At 39.3% G+C, this 17845-nt stretch overlaps 1 protein-coding gene across 1 annotated transcript in view; it reads right to left on the bottom strand.

Moving 5' to 3' along the window:
* PKHD1L1 (PKHD1 like 1) overlaps window positions 1–6130 on the bottom strand; it is a 154434-nt gene extending 148304 nt beyond the window's left edge. The window contains exons 1-2 of the mRNA XM_060127562.1: window positions 6058–6130; window positions 4152–4241 (exon numbers count right to left, since the gene is read on the bottom strand). Coding sequence (XP_059983545.1) covers window positions 4152–4241; window positions 6058–6130 — 163 coding nt within the window. The remainder of the gene's footprint in view (window positions 1–4151; window positions 4242–6057) is intronic.
* Between the last annotated feature and the right edge of the window lie 11715 nt (window positions 6131–17845).

Raw genomic sequence — 17845 nt, 5'->3', positions numbered from 1 at the left:
ATCCAACGTAACTTCCTCCAGACCCTATGTCCTTAGCTCCTCTCCTATTCTTTATACATAGAAGAAGTAAGCAGAAACTCAACAAAAGATAGGGATTTTAATAAACACTGCTCTCTTATTCTAAGCTTAAAACTTAACCGAACAGGACTCATCCAGCATAGGCTAAAGTACAAACATATCAATTTAACATGTGAAACATATTTGCATTGAGTTTGCTGTATTGAATATAGGAAGGCAGTTACTGCTGAAATGGAATTGTGAAAAGATACATGAAAACACAGAAAAGCAAGCTATTTGTAAAACCACTCTTTCCTTTTGCCAATTTCTGCTTATCTTTGGCGTTCATGTTGAGTTTGGAATACACAGAAGGGCTGCTGGCAACTAACTAAAGAATAGAAAGTTTTACTTGTAGCGTGGCTCAGGAAGTGATACATGTGTTTGTTTTCCTATTAGGCATATGTCACATCAGTGATATGGTAACAGCAGATCTGTTCTTCAGCATTCCTAAGAAAAAACCAATTAAAAAAAATAATGCCAACAAAAGATGATATATATTGTTTTTAGCTTAGGAATTGTTTTAATATTATATGTGTATGTATGTATATATACACACACATATATATGTCTCATATATACGTGATATATATGTCATATATATATATATATTTCCTGGGAGTAAAATATACAGGAAAATATGAACCAAATCAATAAGATTTGTAAATATTCTCATTATAAATTTTAGTGAAAAAAAAAAAACTACAGAAGTATTTCTAATTTTGCAGCTAGCTCCAAAGAGTTAAAAAGCAATAGAAAGGAATCACCTTTAAAAAAATAATTTTAATTTAAAAGTATAATTCTAAATAAATAATTGGGTATAAAGAAGATAACTCTGGAAGTACTCCAAAGCACAAAGATTACAGGAAGGGATGGGTGTACCCTGGAAACAGAAAAGGTCGAGGCTTCAGATGGAAATTCCTGACATGTTGATGTATTTTTTTCCTTTTGCAGAAAAACTGCAGACAGAATTTGCCAGGCACCCAAACCTGGGTCTCCTGATAGCAGCCTGTGCTGCTATCACGAAAAATGCATGTGTTGTCAAAGCCAGCAGTTGCCATGTACAATGCAGGCTGTTTTGGGTTTCTCTGGTTAAAAAAAAAAAAAAAAAAAAAAGCAGGGTTGAGAGTGTATAAACCTACTTAAAAGCTATAACATTCAAAACAATGGGAAAAGATGGTGCAGTGTGATGGAGCATAACTTCTAAAGAATGAAACCATCTGTATAAGATAAATGCAAAAGAATAATAAATATAAAATAGCTCTAAATTATGGAGCAGATATTATGTATAGGTGCCTTGGATACATCATCCTTTTCAATATTCATAATAGACCCAACAGGTAGGAATTAATATCCCATTTCACGGATGAGGAAGCTGAGGCTTAGAGAAGAAACTTGTCCCAGTCCCCTAGTGGGAGTGGCAAAGTTGGAGCTGAAAGCCAGTCGGACCCGACTAAAGTCTATATGCTTTCCATAATATTGTAAAAATTACATAACTCACCACTTCAGTTAAACAACAATATATGTGCTAGACATTGTAATAGGGAAATAGCTAGAAAAAAAAGAACCAAAAGTAAAAAGTTATTCCTTCCGGCTCACAGATTTTTTTTAACAAAGATAAATATCAAAGAAGACAATTGAGAAATACAAAGTATGAATATAAAGTAATAAACACAATAAAGTTAGAAACACTCCAGAACTTATCAAAATGATAACACTCCTCATCCAATCAGTCATCTTAGAAGGAAATACAATGATTTCCACGGTCATGCCACTGCTCAAAACGCTTTTTTTTTGTTTTTTGTTTTTACGGTACGTGGGCCCCTCACTGTTGTGGCGTCTCCCGTTGCGGAGCACAGGCTCCGGACGCGCAGGCTCAGCGGCCATGGCTCACGGGCCCAGCCGCTCTGTGGCATGTGGGATCTTCCCGGACCGGGGCACGAACCCGTGTCCCCTGCATCGGCAAGCGGACTCTCAACCACTGCGCCACCAGGGAAGCCCTCAAAACACTTTTACTTGGGCAGCATAATTGTAAAATTATACATAATACATAATATTTACATAATTGTAAAATTTTACCTTTGGCTCCTGAAGATAGCCTTTAGAACAAAGTAATGCAGTAGCAAATTTTTGCCTGTAAAGTTTCATTAGGTGTGAAAATAGACAAAAGTCATTTGAATACACAAAAACATTAACAATAGATCTTTCAGAGGGTGGAATTTCAGAGAACTCAAGTCAAATATTTATTTTACATTTTCATCGTGGCCTTTACAAAAATAAAAAATTTTAAAGTCATAGGGGACCAACATTTAGGTGATCTAGCATTTACAATTCCATTTAGAAAGTGTTCTTCTGTGATTAATAAATTATCTCTGTATTCAATTCTAAACATGGAGTATGGGTGAGACACAGCACTGATGGATGATGTGAATGTAGTTCCTCCAAATAAACTTTGTTCAAGTACCACATTCATGTAGCTTTGGAGGTCTGGTGTGTTTTGTAAATTCATTATCATTACTTTACACACATTCTGTATATATCATGGGCCCCCCAAACAGTATTTAGACTCAGCCTCTTAGAAAGACATAAGGTATCACAATTTCAGTCCCTATAGTGTGTGGTTAAAGCAAGGAGAGGGAAGACACATCAGGGTGGGGTGCAGGTACCTGCAATTCAAATAGGATTTAACTATTCTATAATTCTTTGCCAAAAGCATCCAGAAATACAAACTGATGGGAAAACTAGAAATTCACTGTGACACTTTGTGCTTCCTAAGTAAGAGGATTACTCCTGAGCCTCAGAAAGTCTACCAAAGAGCAAAGATTATAGCTAGGTTAATAAGGACGTTCTTCCAAAATGCCTTACGAATGGAATGGTTTGTTTTGTTTTTTCCTATTTCTAACTAGGGATGCTCTGAGTTTATATACCTAAACTCAAGCCATGGTTCCTGGATCAGAAAAAGTGCAGGTCTTGAGGCAGAAGGAAATAGCTGAGCAATTTTATTGCTTTTTTTGTTTGTTTGTTTGTTTTGGACATTTCTCTCATGGCATTTAAATCTCTGTTAGAAACCCAATAGCTTTCAAACACACTATCTAACCAAATGTTAACAGCAATATACAATATAAGGGAGCTATGGATAAAGACATTTTAAAAAGTCTTTAACAAACACATTGTCTCCAGGTGTCTAACTCTAAAAAAACAAAAACACACTTTAATCCAAAACATACTGTTCACAATTTAGAGGCACAAACCATTTCAAGTATATCACTGAGATTAAATTCTACAGAAATTTTACTTAGAAGTATTGAAAGACATTTCAATACATACAACAGAATTATTAAATATCTTGCTTTGTCAATTTTCTGATTCCAAAAACTTCTCACTGTTCTTCTTATTTTAAAGACTAAATAATAGTTTTTATTAATATTCTTAAAAAATTTTTCTTTCCCATCCTTCAAAAATTTGTAAGCATCTGAATACTACTATCATTTAGATCGTAAAGGTCTAATGGCTAAAAGAACCACATATTTCTATTTAATCCTAGGAACAGTTGCTTATTAAATATATTCCCTAATTGCCTACTTTGTTTTCATCCCAAGACGAGGGAAGGAGAGTTATACATAACCCATGTTTTGATGAAGCATATGATAAGGATTGGGTGGCAGAAGAAGGGATCTAAAGCTTTGCTTTCAGTTGTCTTTCTCCATTCATTACCATTCTATTTCTCTATCATACCCTCCTACTAACATCCTACTCCCAGAACCCCCCAAAATGTTATATTTAATATAAAGATAAATGTTATTAGATCCATGAAGAACAAAGTAAGTAACTGCAGAGTTGGGTTAAAGATGTTTCTTTCAATTCAATCATTATATTCCAGACCTTGGAGTTCAGCAAGTAATTATGATACAAATTCAGATGGTCAGGTTGATAGAGACTTTCAGGGGTTTTGTTAGGTGTCAAAGAGGATAGTTTCACTCCTCTGGCCAAATGGAGAAGCAACTCTAGTGGATTTTTTAAAAAAACTGTAAATCTCTAAATGTAAAACAGCCTTTGAAATACCTCAACCCTGATGAAAAAAAAAGAGGCAACAATACCTTCTCCTTTGATAGTCAGTCTTGTTGCTCCATTTATGCTGCCATATTTAGGTATTATTTCTGTGACTTTGGGAATTATTTTAGAGCCATCTGAAAGATATTAAAGTACAATAGAAGTAAAAGCATCAAGTACTTCATTTCAAGCACCAAATTTTGCACCACAAATTACTATGGTGTAAGAAAAACATCATGGAGATTATAGGACAGAAAGTAAATACACCTAGGTTTTATTTTTGGTTCTATTACTAACCAGTGACTTGACAGGGAGTTCAGTCATTAACTTAGTTAATACTCACTGGCTTTATGCAAAGCACTGTCTTACATGCTACAAAGAAGAGGAATAATACATGATCATTTTCATTATTCTTACCTATCATATTATAAAACATTTATTAGACCCTTAATTTCATGTAGTGCTCTGCTAGCTGCAGTTCCGTAACTACAGCTATCAGCCCACACAGCAGCAGACAGCGCTGGAGAAATAGCTCTGTGGAGAAATAGGTCATTATCAAAGCCCATAAGAAATGCAAAGCCAGGTAAATTGAAAGAATAGTCCAGGTACAAAAAAGGAATGTTGTGTTTTAAGAAGTAATTGTTTTCTGTGACAGAGTAAGACTTCAGGGAAGATCAGTTCTGGGACCTTTTTAGCCTTCTGATGACAGTGAGTTCTTAATGTAAAGGTCACTAATTCATTCAACAAACAGTGTTAGGTTCCTGGGCATTTAAAAATCTGTGACAGTCCCAACTTTCCAAAAGCTCAGCTTAGGGAGCCCAGAGTGACAGAAGAGAGCACAGGGGCCACGTGACTAAGAAAGGGCATTTCATCCACACTGCTTCTTGAAAGAAGGGTGTTCCTGCTGCATCTGGGAGAGCAAACATGAATTAGCTAGACTGGACCAACTACGGGAAAGACAGACCTCTAGACTTCTAGACAAAGAGGCGCCTCTGCAAACAGGGGTGAGTGAGCAGCTTCTTTGGTGAACTGAAATTAATGCTTCAAAATAACTCAAAGTTACATCATGGCTAAAAGGATTTATTTTCTGCTTAAACTGTACAGATCTGGTAATTATTAGATCCAGTAACAAATTCTCAGGATAGGTGGAAAAATTTAAGTGGGAACACAAAGAAAAGCCACCTAAATTGTTTGAAACGGATGAATGAGAAAAAGGTAAAGAAATTATGATTGAGTTCATTCCTGCCTGAGAAAAGTTTAGTGTGGACTTCACCTACAATAGCAAAAGCTCTCCAGCATAAAGATGGCTACCCCCCCCCAGACCCAATGACTCTGCGCTGTGGGCCTGTCTTTGGCAAGGCTGCTCATGCTGCAGGCACATTTGTAACTTCGAGCAGCCCACGGCCAAGAGTAGGAAACTCCAGCGAGGGAGCTGGATCCTATCTCGTAGAAGCGCGGTTCCTCACCTATCTCAGGTTCATCCTCCCCGTTATCTCCACGGACAACTCCAATTTCTTATCTTATCAGTCTCTTCCCAGCCCTCTCTTGGGTATTACTTTGAAGGCCCTGGGCAGCTGCCCTTGGAAATGACTGACACCCGCCACAAAGACCCATTCCTATCTTACTGGGAGACCCTGTCCTCCCTTCAAAGGGGAAGGGACCCAAGAAGAGTGAGAAAAGGGAGGAGTTGGGTTGCGTCCCCAAGCCCCAGCCAAATTTCCGTCTCTTTTTCAACTGAGTGACCAGGGATGGAGGGGGTGAGGTTCCATAATTCAAGCAGCAACCCTCGTGGCAAGAGCTTAACCTAGTCCCCAGGATCTCCATGCAGCCGCACGCTCAGCCTCGTCCCAGGGCCAGTGCCAGACGGTGCAGCCTCTCCCGCGACCCCGGCAGCGGGGGTTGTGTCTACAGGGACCTCTCCGGCTTGCCTCCCTGGAGTCCCAACTGGGTTACCTGTACGGGGGTCTGCGACGCACAGGAGCAGCCCCCAGAGGGCCCACGTCCCCCAGAGCCACAGGTGTCCCATCGCGGCGCCAGTTCCGCAGAGCCTACGCCCGCCGCTCGCTCGCAGCCGCAGCCAGCGCCCCGGCTCTGCTGGCTAGCGCGCACGCCGCGTCCCACGCGCGCAGGCGGACTCGGCCGCCCCAGGGCTGCCCCGCCCCCGCCCGCCCGGGCGCCCCCTGGCTTTACGCGCAGACGCACGCCCCCCTCACCCGGGAACGCAGCCGGCCCCGGCCCGTCAGTAACCATGGAACCTCCACACTCAGAGTTGGTTGCTAACGCCCCACGGCTGCCTCCGCAGGTGTAAGAGCCCCACTTTCTTGGCGAGAGAGGTCAACAGGCAAGTTTGCCGACAATCTCGTCTTTTCTATCCTCCCTCCCGTCCTTCCCCTTCTCTCACCCCCTTCCTTCCTTCCTTCCATTCTCTCTTCTTCTTCCCTCCTCCCCTTCCCCGGCCATTTCTGGACCTGTACACTTTCCTCTGCCGGTCTGCCTTGGTTATTAATCATCCCCAGGTGAGCCTCAAAGTCCACCTAATACGCAAACCCCACACAGTTTCCCCCTTCCCATTCATATAATTTCGTGCTCTCCCTTTTATTGACAATCATACTAAGGTTTATTGGTCTCTGGGCACGTCCGCAAACACGCGCCTTAGAGACTTCAACCCACAATAGTTCCAAAATGACTATTACTATTATTATGATTCCCATCGTTACAAGCCGTAGACTGAGGCGAAGGTTAAGTAACTTGCCCGAGGCTGTATACCTAAGTGTACAGCGAGGACTCAAGCAGAATGACTCTAGAGCCAGGGCTCTTATGCCCGCCACTGGCCCCTATTTGGCAGACTTCTAGCGAACGCTTGCAATGCTTAGGACATCCTTACACTAAAAACTATTCATTATTTATCTGAAATTCGTATTTAATTCGGCATTCTGTATTTTTATTTCCTAAGTCTGACAACTCTGGTTGGGCGGGAAGAGAGAAGAAATAAAAGAGAGAACTTAAAATCAGTGAAATAAATAAAATTAAGTCCTTGCTCTTCAGAAGTTTTATCTACCTCATTGGGGTTAAATTTTTTTTGTTAGATTTAGTTAATTATAGTCGTCTTATAATTTTGTGCAAACGGACTGTCACCACTCTACTGAACGCAGTGCCAGCGAAGGTACCCTGACCTTCCTTACTTCTTTTGGAACTCTCTGTAGCATGTGACACTGTCGACATCTTTCTTGATATTCCATCCCTCCTAATAGCCTTGGGTTTCTTCCTGCTTCTCCAGTCACTTCTAATATTTTACTCTTCCATCTTATTTTGGAAATTGGTATACCTGCAGGGTTTTTTTTTCACCCTTCCCGATCTCTGCTATCTAGAAGCAGACCAATTAGCAGAAAATCAGCTAATTGAATGCCAATTTGCTCATTATTTGCCAAATTTACTAAATTTAAAGATTGCAATGTTGTAGAGAAATAATAAGCAGCTTTAACAAAAATATTCACTTTAGGTTATTAGCTGCGAAATATGTAGAAGTATATATTTCAATATCAATAATCAAAATAAAAATTAATGTGGGAATTTCTATATGGAATTGTTTGGTTAATTTTGATTTATTTCTGGTGCTTTCAAATTAAAGTTAAATTAATCTAAATTAAATTTTAGATGACTTCACTAAAAAGTGAATTCAATTTTATTCAAAATCCTGATTTTTGCACATGCTTTTAAATTTATAAATTTAAATTGAATATAAGACATAAGCTAAATGATACTAAAAAGAATATTTAGGATTCTTTTAGTATTAAAGTAGAAAATGTCATTCAAAAGTATTATGGAAAAGAAGTAGGTGAAAAATCTTGTCAGACATATACTGAAGTTATGATTTCTAATCAGGAATTATTGAAATAGGTAGACTTTCTTTAAAGAAAGGATCTATATTATTTATAACAAAAAGGAAAACTTTCCTTAAGTTTTGGATATATCAATAAAGTGATTAGGGACCTTTTTTTTTTTTTTTTGCAGTACACGGGCCTCTCACTGTTGTGGCCTCTCCCGTTGCGGAGCACAGGCTCCGGACGCGCAGGCTCAGTGGCCATGGCTCACGGGCCCAGCCGCTCCGCGGCATGTGGCATCTTCCCGGACCAGGGCACGAACCCGTGTCCCCTGCATCGGCAGGCGGACCACTGCGCCACCAGGGAAGCCCGATTAGGGACCTTTTTATGTTGATTTCTGTTTTGCCAAACTTTTGATATTTTTAAGATTGTTTCACAAAATTCTTCGAGTATATCCATCAGCAAATGGCATCCACCAGCAAATGGCATAATATATAAGATGGTTATTCCTATTGTGTTTTATTTCATTTTTCTACTTAACTTGTACTAACCACACGGTCCCTTCTAGATTAAAATGGTCCCTTCCAGATATTTTTACTTCCTGTACACCTGGTCTTGTAACAAGTTAGCTATATATGTACGTATGTACAAATATATATACAAACATACGTTTATATATGTGTATATGTACATAATATATACACATATCCATATATAATATGACATATGAATAGTACATATTGTAATATGAAAAATGTGTGTATAGTTTTTCTATATATTTCACCATCAGTAACCAAAATCAAATAGTCTTGTTCAAGGTGCTAAATATTTATGTTAAACTGCATTCATTTAATTTAGCAAACTTGGCAAATTAGTCATTCAACAAACTGATCATTTGGCTAATTGGCTTTAGGAAAACTGATATTTCAACAAATAGCCTGCTTTCCTGTCATGTAATGCGTAAATTTCTTAAAGAGCCAATCACTGTAATTTACATTTATAGATTTTTACTCAATTCTTCTTGAATGAATGAGGATCTTTAACATTTCTATTATAGTGTGTATTTATATGATAAATCGATGTCCTGAAAAATGCAGCAGTGAGATTTTTAATCTTAAATTAACATAAGTGACAGTAAATAATTATAACTAGATGGAAATTTGTATAACTAAAACATCAACTTGGAACCACAAAAAGTGGTTACATAGCTTACGTGACTAATGATTTAAATTGTATTCATCTTTAGAATCTTTAAACCTTTGCAATACAGACTTATCATGGAACATGGACATGGGGAAACATGAAAAGAGAATCCTAACTACCAATCTATGTGCTTCTTTTGTAAGTTTTTAAAAAATCTAGCTCTAACAAAAACCTGCCTATAGGGCCAGCATCATGGGAATATGACTTGTGTAGTCTCATAGGGCCCCACATTTGGTTTAGTCCTCTGCTGTCACCATCCTGAAATCCTTAATACTTTTTGAATGACGGGGAATCTCTATTTTCATTTTGTTTGGGATCTCACAATTATATAGATGGTCCTGCCTGCCCTTATGACGAAAAACAAGACAGGTTTTTAACTTGTTGATCCTTCGATTTAAACATAAGAAAAAGTGATAATTCTTGCAGAACTAGAATGAATAAGGAATTCAGTGACTTGGAAAATGAGCTGTGTGCTGGAGCCTGATTTTGAACCTACACCTAATTGTGAGAGATGGTGAACACAATGAAGTACCTACAAAACAATAGTTTGCCTTCAACAATTATTCAGTATACTAGGCATTAAGAATATGGCAGTAATTTTTTTAAAAAAATCTCTGTTCTCTGTTATATTTTTAGTGGAAACAGACAATGAACAAAATAAATGAGTAAAATATACAGTATTTTAGGAAGTAATACATGCTAGAGAGAAAAAAATAAAGCAGGGAAGAATAGTGTGTGTATGTGTGTGTGTAGGGTGTGACGGAGTTTTAGATAGGATGAACAGGAAGTTGTCGTGGAGAAAGTGAATTTTGAGTAAAGTTCTGAATGTCTGAAGTGAGTAGCTTAGCCACGTGGACATCTGGGAGAAGAGCATTCTAGGCAACTGGGAGAACAAATGCCAATGAGTGAGGAAGGAGTGTGTCTGGTGTGTAAGGGGCAGGAAAACCAGAGTGGCCGGAGTGGCCAGAACAAGCTAGGTGCTATAAGATGTGAGGTCAGAGAAGTAATGAGAAGAGGGGCAGGTCATGGAGGATCACGGATTTGACTCTGAGTGAGATGGGAATTCACTGTAGAATATTGAGCTGAAATGTGGCATGCTTTAACTTATGGTTTCAAAGAAACACCAACTGCTATTTTGTTGCACTGGGGCAAGGGCAAACGCAGCAAGATCAATTAAATGGCTAGTGCAAATGATCTAGGCAAGAATAATTGTCACTTGGACCAGGATGGGAACAGTGTTGGTAGTGGGAAGTGGTCAGATTATGGATATATTTGAGAGCTGAGTTAACAGGATTTGCTGACAAGGAGTATGGAGGGTAAGAGGAAAAATAGGAGTCTAACATGACTGCAAGGGTTTGGGCCTCAACAGCCAGAAGTACGGGGGCCGTCAACTGCAGGGGAAGAATGTTGAAGGGGTGGGTTTGGGTGAGCGTATGAAGAGCTCATTTTGGACATATCAAGTTTAAGACCTATTAGACATCAAGTGAGATGTAAAATAGCAAGTTTGGTTTTGAATCTGAAGTTCAAGGGGAAATCCAGGTTGGAGATATCAATCTGAGAATGATGAGCATATATTTTAAAAACAGTGAGACCAAATGCAATCACCTAGAGAGTAGAATATAGATGGAAACATGAAAACATCAGAAGCCTGCGCCTTGGGAAACTCCAATATTTAGTAATGGGAAAGATAAGGAAAAACAAGCAAAGCTGACTGGGGAGGAGTGATCAGAGGCAGCAGAAAAATCACTTGAGAGTATTGTGGGAAGAAGTAATAACCATCGATTGTTCCTGCCATGTCAAGCAAGAAGAGCACGGGAGAATCACCTTTGGATTGAACAATGTGGAGCTTATTGGAAACTGATAAGAGTGGTTTTAGTTAAAGTGGTGGGGGTGAAATCCCGATTGGAGTGGATTCCTGAAAGAATAGGGATAATTGCGGATCGTTTCAGAGGCTGCCTGCCAAGATAAGCTAGAAGAGGTGGAAAATCAATAGCCCAGGGAAAAATCGTCACTGCAGGGAGCCAAGGGTGGTGGTCTTGAATTGAAGTGCAATCAATGAGAATGGTAGCATTTTTTTCTCCAGCTACTTGAAATGTGCAGGTACAAGCAAGTGAGTAGGCAGCTTTGGGAAAGCTAGTGGCTTTACTCACTAGACTTGAAAATCGCTTTCCTATATTAAGATGACACTGTCAGCAGCAGCATTCTCAGATAAAAAGTCAGGAAACTAGAAAGATGTTAAGGCGTAAAGAGGCTCTAAAACCTACTGATAGAATTAAACCTCTGTTCTCGAGCAAGCCTGTGGGTTTGGTTTTGGTTATTGCTGCCTTGGGAATTTTTGTGTCCATTGTTTGAAGTAGGCAGTTGTTATTTGGGGGGCACTCTTATTTCTCCCTTTTTTATATCATCCCAATTTCTCCTTTGTGGAATGATCTCTTCCCAATTGGATATAGTCTGTTGAGTCAAGGTGTGTGTGTGTGGTGTTGGGGGAGGTGACCTAGAGTAGACCAATCAGATTCTCCCTGGAACTTGAATCTCAAGCAGAGGAACAAAGGAGTGTGAATGCTGGAGTTTGTTTATTGCCTTGGAAGTGACCTGACCAGATTGTTCACACAAGCACTGTTTCAGAGGTTCTTTCCTTGCAGTCCTAGAAAATGCCTTAGTTCCTTCCTGTTTTCCACATTTTGATTTCCCAGGTTTCCCAATGATAATGTAAGTTTTAGATATTCTTCCTATAAATTTCCATAGCTCTGTAGTTTGCCAGTCAGTTACGGTTGTTTGCAACCCCCCAAAATTCTAATTAAGAAAACATTTTTATCAGTAAATCATGCTTTTAGAGGGAGGGAGGGGAGTTTTGTATTCTCTTCTCTTTATTTCTCTTATTTTCATATTTCGTTATTTGACAGGATGGAAAAGATCTGACATTATAACCACTATGCAATATTTGATTAAAAGGCATGTAAAAGAAGAACTCTAGATAGTTGTAGCAAGCAGTACAAGTACCTTTTTCTTGAACAAATTTTGGAAAAATATAACATTAGTAATAGTGAATGAGCCACATTGGTACCTAGCTACATGGACTGATAGTAGAAATTAGCCCTGTATCGTGGCTCAGAAGTTTCTTGTGCATGCTTATTTCTTTTTATTATATATGAGTTGAAAGAAACAAATAAACTTTTTACAAGTATAACTTGTTTAAAAGCCCTGGAAAATGAGACAGACCATTTTGAAAAACACAGCACTGAGTAAAATGATTTAATAAGGTAGCAATGTTCTCAGAGGGCTGAATCACTTGGTAATTCTTCTTTTTTCCAAAACCCTACATAAATTTACATATGGAAGCTATATTGACCCCCAGTTTTTTTTAGTATAACTTGTTTAAAAGCCCTGGAAAATGAGACAGCCCATTTTGAAAAACACAGCACTGGGTAAAATGATTTAATAAGGTAGCAGCGTTCTCAGAGGGCTGAATCACTTGGTAATTCTTCTTTTTTCCAAAACCCTACATAAATTTACATATGGAAGCTATATTAACCCCCAGGTTTTTTTAGACACAAAGTTATTAAGCCTCCCTTCCTCAAATAACTATCTACATGGTAGGGTAATCCTAGCTGAGAAAACTTTTTCTAGTACAGAACTGAGAACAAGTCAGCCTCCTTTGAGCTTTTGCCAAAGGGTAATAAACAAATGCTTCAAAGTAGACAAAAAGCCGTTAATCTTGACTTTATATTATGAAACATTCCACAGTATTTCCTGATCAAGTAAGTGCTGATGGTTTGTAATTTGTCGCTATTGCCCTCTTCCCTCCCTTTGAAAATAAATAGCAAAGAAGGTTGAGTGAGGAAAAAAAACACTGGGAAGGAACAAAAATCCAGTGTAGCTGGTGATAGCAAATTGGGGGGAAGGTGGCGCGAGATGAGTTTGGAGAGAGAGGCAGGGGCAAATCAGAAAAGCTTTTAGGACTCAAGTAAGGAGTTGTCCAACTTTAAGTGGAGGTGGGTGACTTGACTGATTCATGTTTCAGAAAATGCTCTGTTGCTGCTACATGTTAAGGGATTAAATTGGAGACAAGAATGGAAATAAGATCAGTTTAGGATGCTATTGTGGTGGTCTAGACTGGAGATAGTGAAGATGGAACTAGAATGGCAGTACTGGAATTGTTAAAAAAGGGGCAGATTCCTGGATATGGGTTGGAGATAGCACTGCTATTAACTTTTGGAATGGATTCACGGGGTAAGGGAAGTCTGGGATGCTCTAGGTTTTGGGTGTTAGTGCCTGGTGGATGGTGGTGCCACTTAACTATGATGTGGAAAGGCTGGAGGAGGTTCTGCTCTGGGGTAGAAGGTCCATACTCCTGATTTGCCCAACTTGAGCTCAAGGTGCCAATGAGGAGAAGGGTTGCTTAGAGACTAAGAGTACGTGTTTGGGAGGCAGAGTGCCTGGGCTCCATTCTTCACACAGCCACTCAGTAGCCGGGAAACCCTGGACAAGCTATTGAACATTTTTATGTAAAATGAGAATAACAGAACTTACCTGATTAGTGTTGTTTTGAGAAGTAAATGACTTAGTAAGTGTAAAATGTTTAGAATAGTCCCTAGCATATCGTAAGCTCTCAACAAATGCTAACTATTCTTACAAACCAAGTGTAAATGTCAAGTAAGTGAACAAATGTGGGAGTTATTCATCAGCATATAGATGGAATTTAAAAACACAAAAATGGCTGAGATCCCTGAGGGCAGATGTTCATGAACTTAGATGGGAAAAAACTACAGCTTTATTTTCACTTTCCTCTAAGTGAAAATTTCCATTTCCTTTAATTATTAATGTAGACAACAAACCACAGTATTGTTATTCAGTATCTGCAACATCAGTATCACCCAAGGAAAGCACAGATATTTTCATATGATATTACAGTTGTTGGAGGTATCTTAAAACATCATTTACGCTCATCGCTACTTAAGGGAATTATTAGACCCACAATAAGACCACACATGACTATACTGTTCCTGTCTCAGACACTTGTGCATTAGTTAATGTGTTGGTACACAAAGGCTACAGTGGTGTTATTTTTTAATAGACTATTTTTAGAGTAGTTTTAAGTTCACAAAATAGAATGGAAGGTACAGAAGTTTCCCATATACTCACTGCCCCTCCACATGCAAAGCCTGCCCCGTTATCAACATTCCGCATCAGAGTGGTACATTTGTTACAACTGATGAATCTACATTGATACATTATCACCTGAAGTCCATAGTTCAGGGTTCACCCTTGTACATTCTATGGGTTTGGACAAATTTATAATGACATGTATACACCACTAAAGTTTCATACAGAGTAGTTTCACTGCCCTAAAAATCCTCTGCACTCCTATTCATCCCTCCCTCCCCCAAATCCGTGACAACCACTGACCATTTTACTGTCTCTATAGTTTTGCCGTTTCCAGAGTATCATTTAGTTTGAATCATACAGTATTCAGTCTTTTCAGATTGTTTTCTCTCACTTAGTAATATGGATTTAAGTTTCTTCTATGTCTTTTCATGGCTTGATAGCTCATTTCTTTTGAGCACCGAATAATCTTCTGTTGTCTGGATGTATCATGGTTTATTTATCCATTCACCTACTGAAGGACATCATGGTTGCTTCCAAGTTTTGGCAGTTATGAATAAAGTTGCTGTAAACATTGGGTGCAGATTTTTTAAATTAATTAATTAACTTATTTATTTATTTTTGGCTGCGTTGGGTCTTCGTTGTTGCGCGCAGGCTTTCTCTAGTTGCGGCGAGCGGGGGCTACTCTTTGTTGTGGTGCGCGGGCTTCTCCTTGCGGTGGCTTCTCTTGTTGCGGAGCATGGGCTCTAGGCGTGTGGGCTTCAGTAGTTGTGGCTCACGGGCTCTAGAGCACAGGCTTAGTAGTTGTGGCGCACGGGCTTAGTTGCTCCGCAGCATGTGGGATCTTCCCGGACCAGGGCTCAAACCCGTGTCCCCTGCATTGGCAGGCGGATTCTTAACCACTGCACCACCAGGGAAGCCCTTGTGTGCAGATTTTTATAAGAATATAATTTTCTTCTCCTTGGGTAGATACCAAGGAGTGTGATTGCTGGATCATGTGGTAAGAGTATGTTTGGTTTTGTAGGAAACCATCAAACTATCTTCCAGAGTGGCTCTACCATTTTGCATTCCTACCGGGAATGAGTGAGGGCTCCTGTTGTTGCTCCACACCTTCCCCAGCATTTGGTATTGTCAGTGTTCTGGATTTTGGCCATTCTAATAGGTATGTAATGGTATGTCATTATTGTCTTAATCTGCATTTCCCTGATGACACATGATGTAGAACATCTTTTCACATGTTATTTGCCATCTATAGATCTCTGGTGGGGTGTCTATTAAGGATTTTGGCCCATTTTAAAATCAGGTTGTTTGTTTTCTTATTGTGGAATTTTAGGGGTTCCCTGTATATTTTGGATTATAATCCTTTACTGGAAATATTTTTTTGCAAATATTTTCTCCCAGTTTGTGGCTTAACTTTTCATTCTCTTGACAGTGTCTTTTGCAGGGCAGAAATTTTAAATCTGAATGAAGTCCAGTTTATCGATTAGTTCTTTTATAGTTTGTGTGCCAACACAGTGTTTTTATTTTTAAAAATTCTTGCAAACAGCAGGCTTTTTCATGCAAGAAAATCTCAAGACAAAGAGCTAGGATACTCCCCAAACTTGGATTTGCCATTTAACAAATTTCTTTTCTCTAACATCCTATAAACTAAAGAGAGACTTTAGTTCAACCATGTGCACTGAAAATGTTCAAGTTGGTTTTTGGACTGGAACAGAAGAGAAATTGTTGGAAGAGGTCAATGAATCAAGAATATGACCATTGGTTGACCCTCAAGATGGACCCAAGCAATCAGAGGCTCCTCAACCCCACCCCTGTCCTTGGAATATATATTCTGCCCACTGTTCCCACAGTGGGAGCCATTTTCAAGGATGCAGCCTTGAGAAGTAAGGTGTTGTTGAGACCATCTGGACTGAATACGTGACTGCACCCCGTTAAGGCCTCCATATACACTTTAAAAAAAGGGGGTGGGGGGAGGCAGGTGCAGAAATCTACTTGTCTTGAAGCCACCCAAGATAAGCCTCACATGTAAAGTTCCCTTATTTATTAAACCTTCCACCTACCAATCTGGAGTCATCTGCCTCTTTGTTTAGTCTCTCCTTGCCCTCCATGTATGGGGGCCAGTTTCAAATTTCACCTGGTTAGCTTCCAAGGTTTCAAACCAACAGAAATCTAGGAAAGGTTCTAATGTCAAATGTTTTGATACATTGTAGAATTATGGAAATATCTTAACATTTTGAAACAAGCAATGGAGGAATTAACAGCCTCACCATTCCCCTTGAGTATGCACCTGGAAGAAGAATTCTTATTTTGTGAGTTTCTTTGGAAACTATCAAGGCTGTTGACATGTTGGAAATGGTGAAAAGTTGTTTTATTGCTCTATTTTTTAAAAATTATTTTTCCAAACAAAACTTCAACTGGAAAAAAAGCATTATACTCCTTACATGACTGGTCCCAGCAATGCTTGGTAATATATCTGGTACTGCCACCTTAATGGAATAGGAAGCACCTCATGATGTCATCACTTCTTGTTTTTTTACACAGACATGCACCAGGAATTAAAACTTTTCTTCTAATCTTGGGAGAAGCTTTGCCAACCATCAGAAAAGTCATCAACATCATCCTCTGATAATTCCTCTGAATCATTGCATTTTTAAGAGTGTCAATAAGAGGACCGGGTTAGGAAGTCCATCTTTACCAAATAGTTCACTGGCTTTCCCAGAGAACAAGACCTAAGGGCTTGTTTGAATTAAAGACAGTTGCTTTAGTTTTTCTGAAAGAAAAGAAATTCCACACTCAATACCTTGAAAAGAATGATTTATCCTTGTGCTGACTCACCTGGCAGTTTTTAATCAGATGAATGAGATATAGCATTCATTTCAAGCCCATTATGGTTTCTACTTTAAAATAAAAAATTGTAAGCTCTCTAGGATTAGCAGCTGATTGGGAACACCAGAACAGAGACTGACATCCTTTCCAAACTTTGAAATGCTGGAGAAGGTGCTTTACCCTGAGATGGCTATCAATTTTTCTAAAAAAAGAAATCTATGGACACCTAGGAACTACTGAGGACTCCTTCAGAAGTTACTTCTATCTTGATTGTATTAAAGCTGAACCACAGATCTATAACCCTTTTCTTCCTGATATAAACTCTATCAAAGATTTTGGGGCTTCCCAGGTGGCACAGTGGTTGAGGATCTGCCTGCCAATGCAGGGGACACGGGTTCGAGCCCTGGTCTGGGAAGATCCCACAGGCCACGGAGCAGCTAGGCCCGTGAGCCACAACTGCTGAGCCTGCGCTTCTGGAGCTTGTGCTCCGCAACAAGAGAGGCCGCGACAGTGAGAGGCCCGCGCACCGCGATGAAGAGTGGCCCCCGCTCGCCGCCAACTAGAGAAAGCCCTCGCACAGAAACGAAGACCCAACACAGCAAAAATAAATAAATTAATTAATTTTTTAAAAAAGATTTTGTCCTAGCTTATGACCTTTGATCTTAGAACCAAATCTTATTAGAGTTAAACGCAAAAAGCCTTTGAGAATTCTGGTGTTCTTTGAGATAAGATTTTTGGGCTTGCAGAGTAAGGTAAAGAAGCTTTAACTCCATTTGCAAAAATATATA

The sequence above is a fragment of the Lagenorhynchus albirostris genome, chromosome 17 (genome assembly GCF_949774975.1).
Source record: "Lagenorhynchus albirostris chromosome 17, mLagAlb1.1, whole genome shotgun sequence".
Lineage (NCBI taxonomy): Eukaryota > Metazoa > Chordata > Mammalia > Artiodactyla > Delphinidae > Lagenorhynchus > Lagenorhynchus albirostris.
Note: the sequence above shows the minus strand (reverse complement) of the source record. Positions and strands in the feature narration are given on the sequence as shown.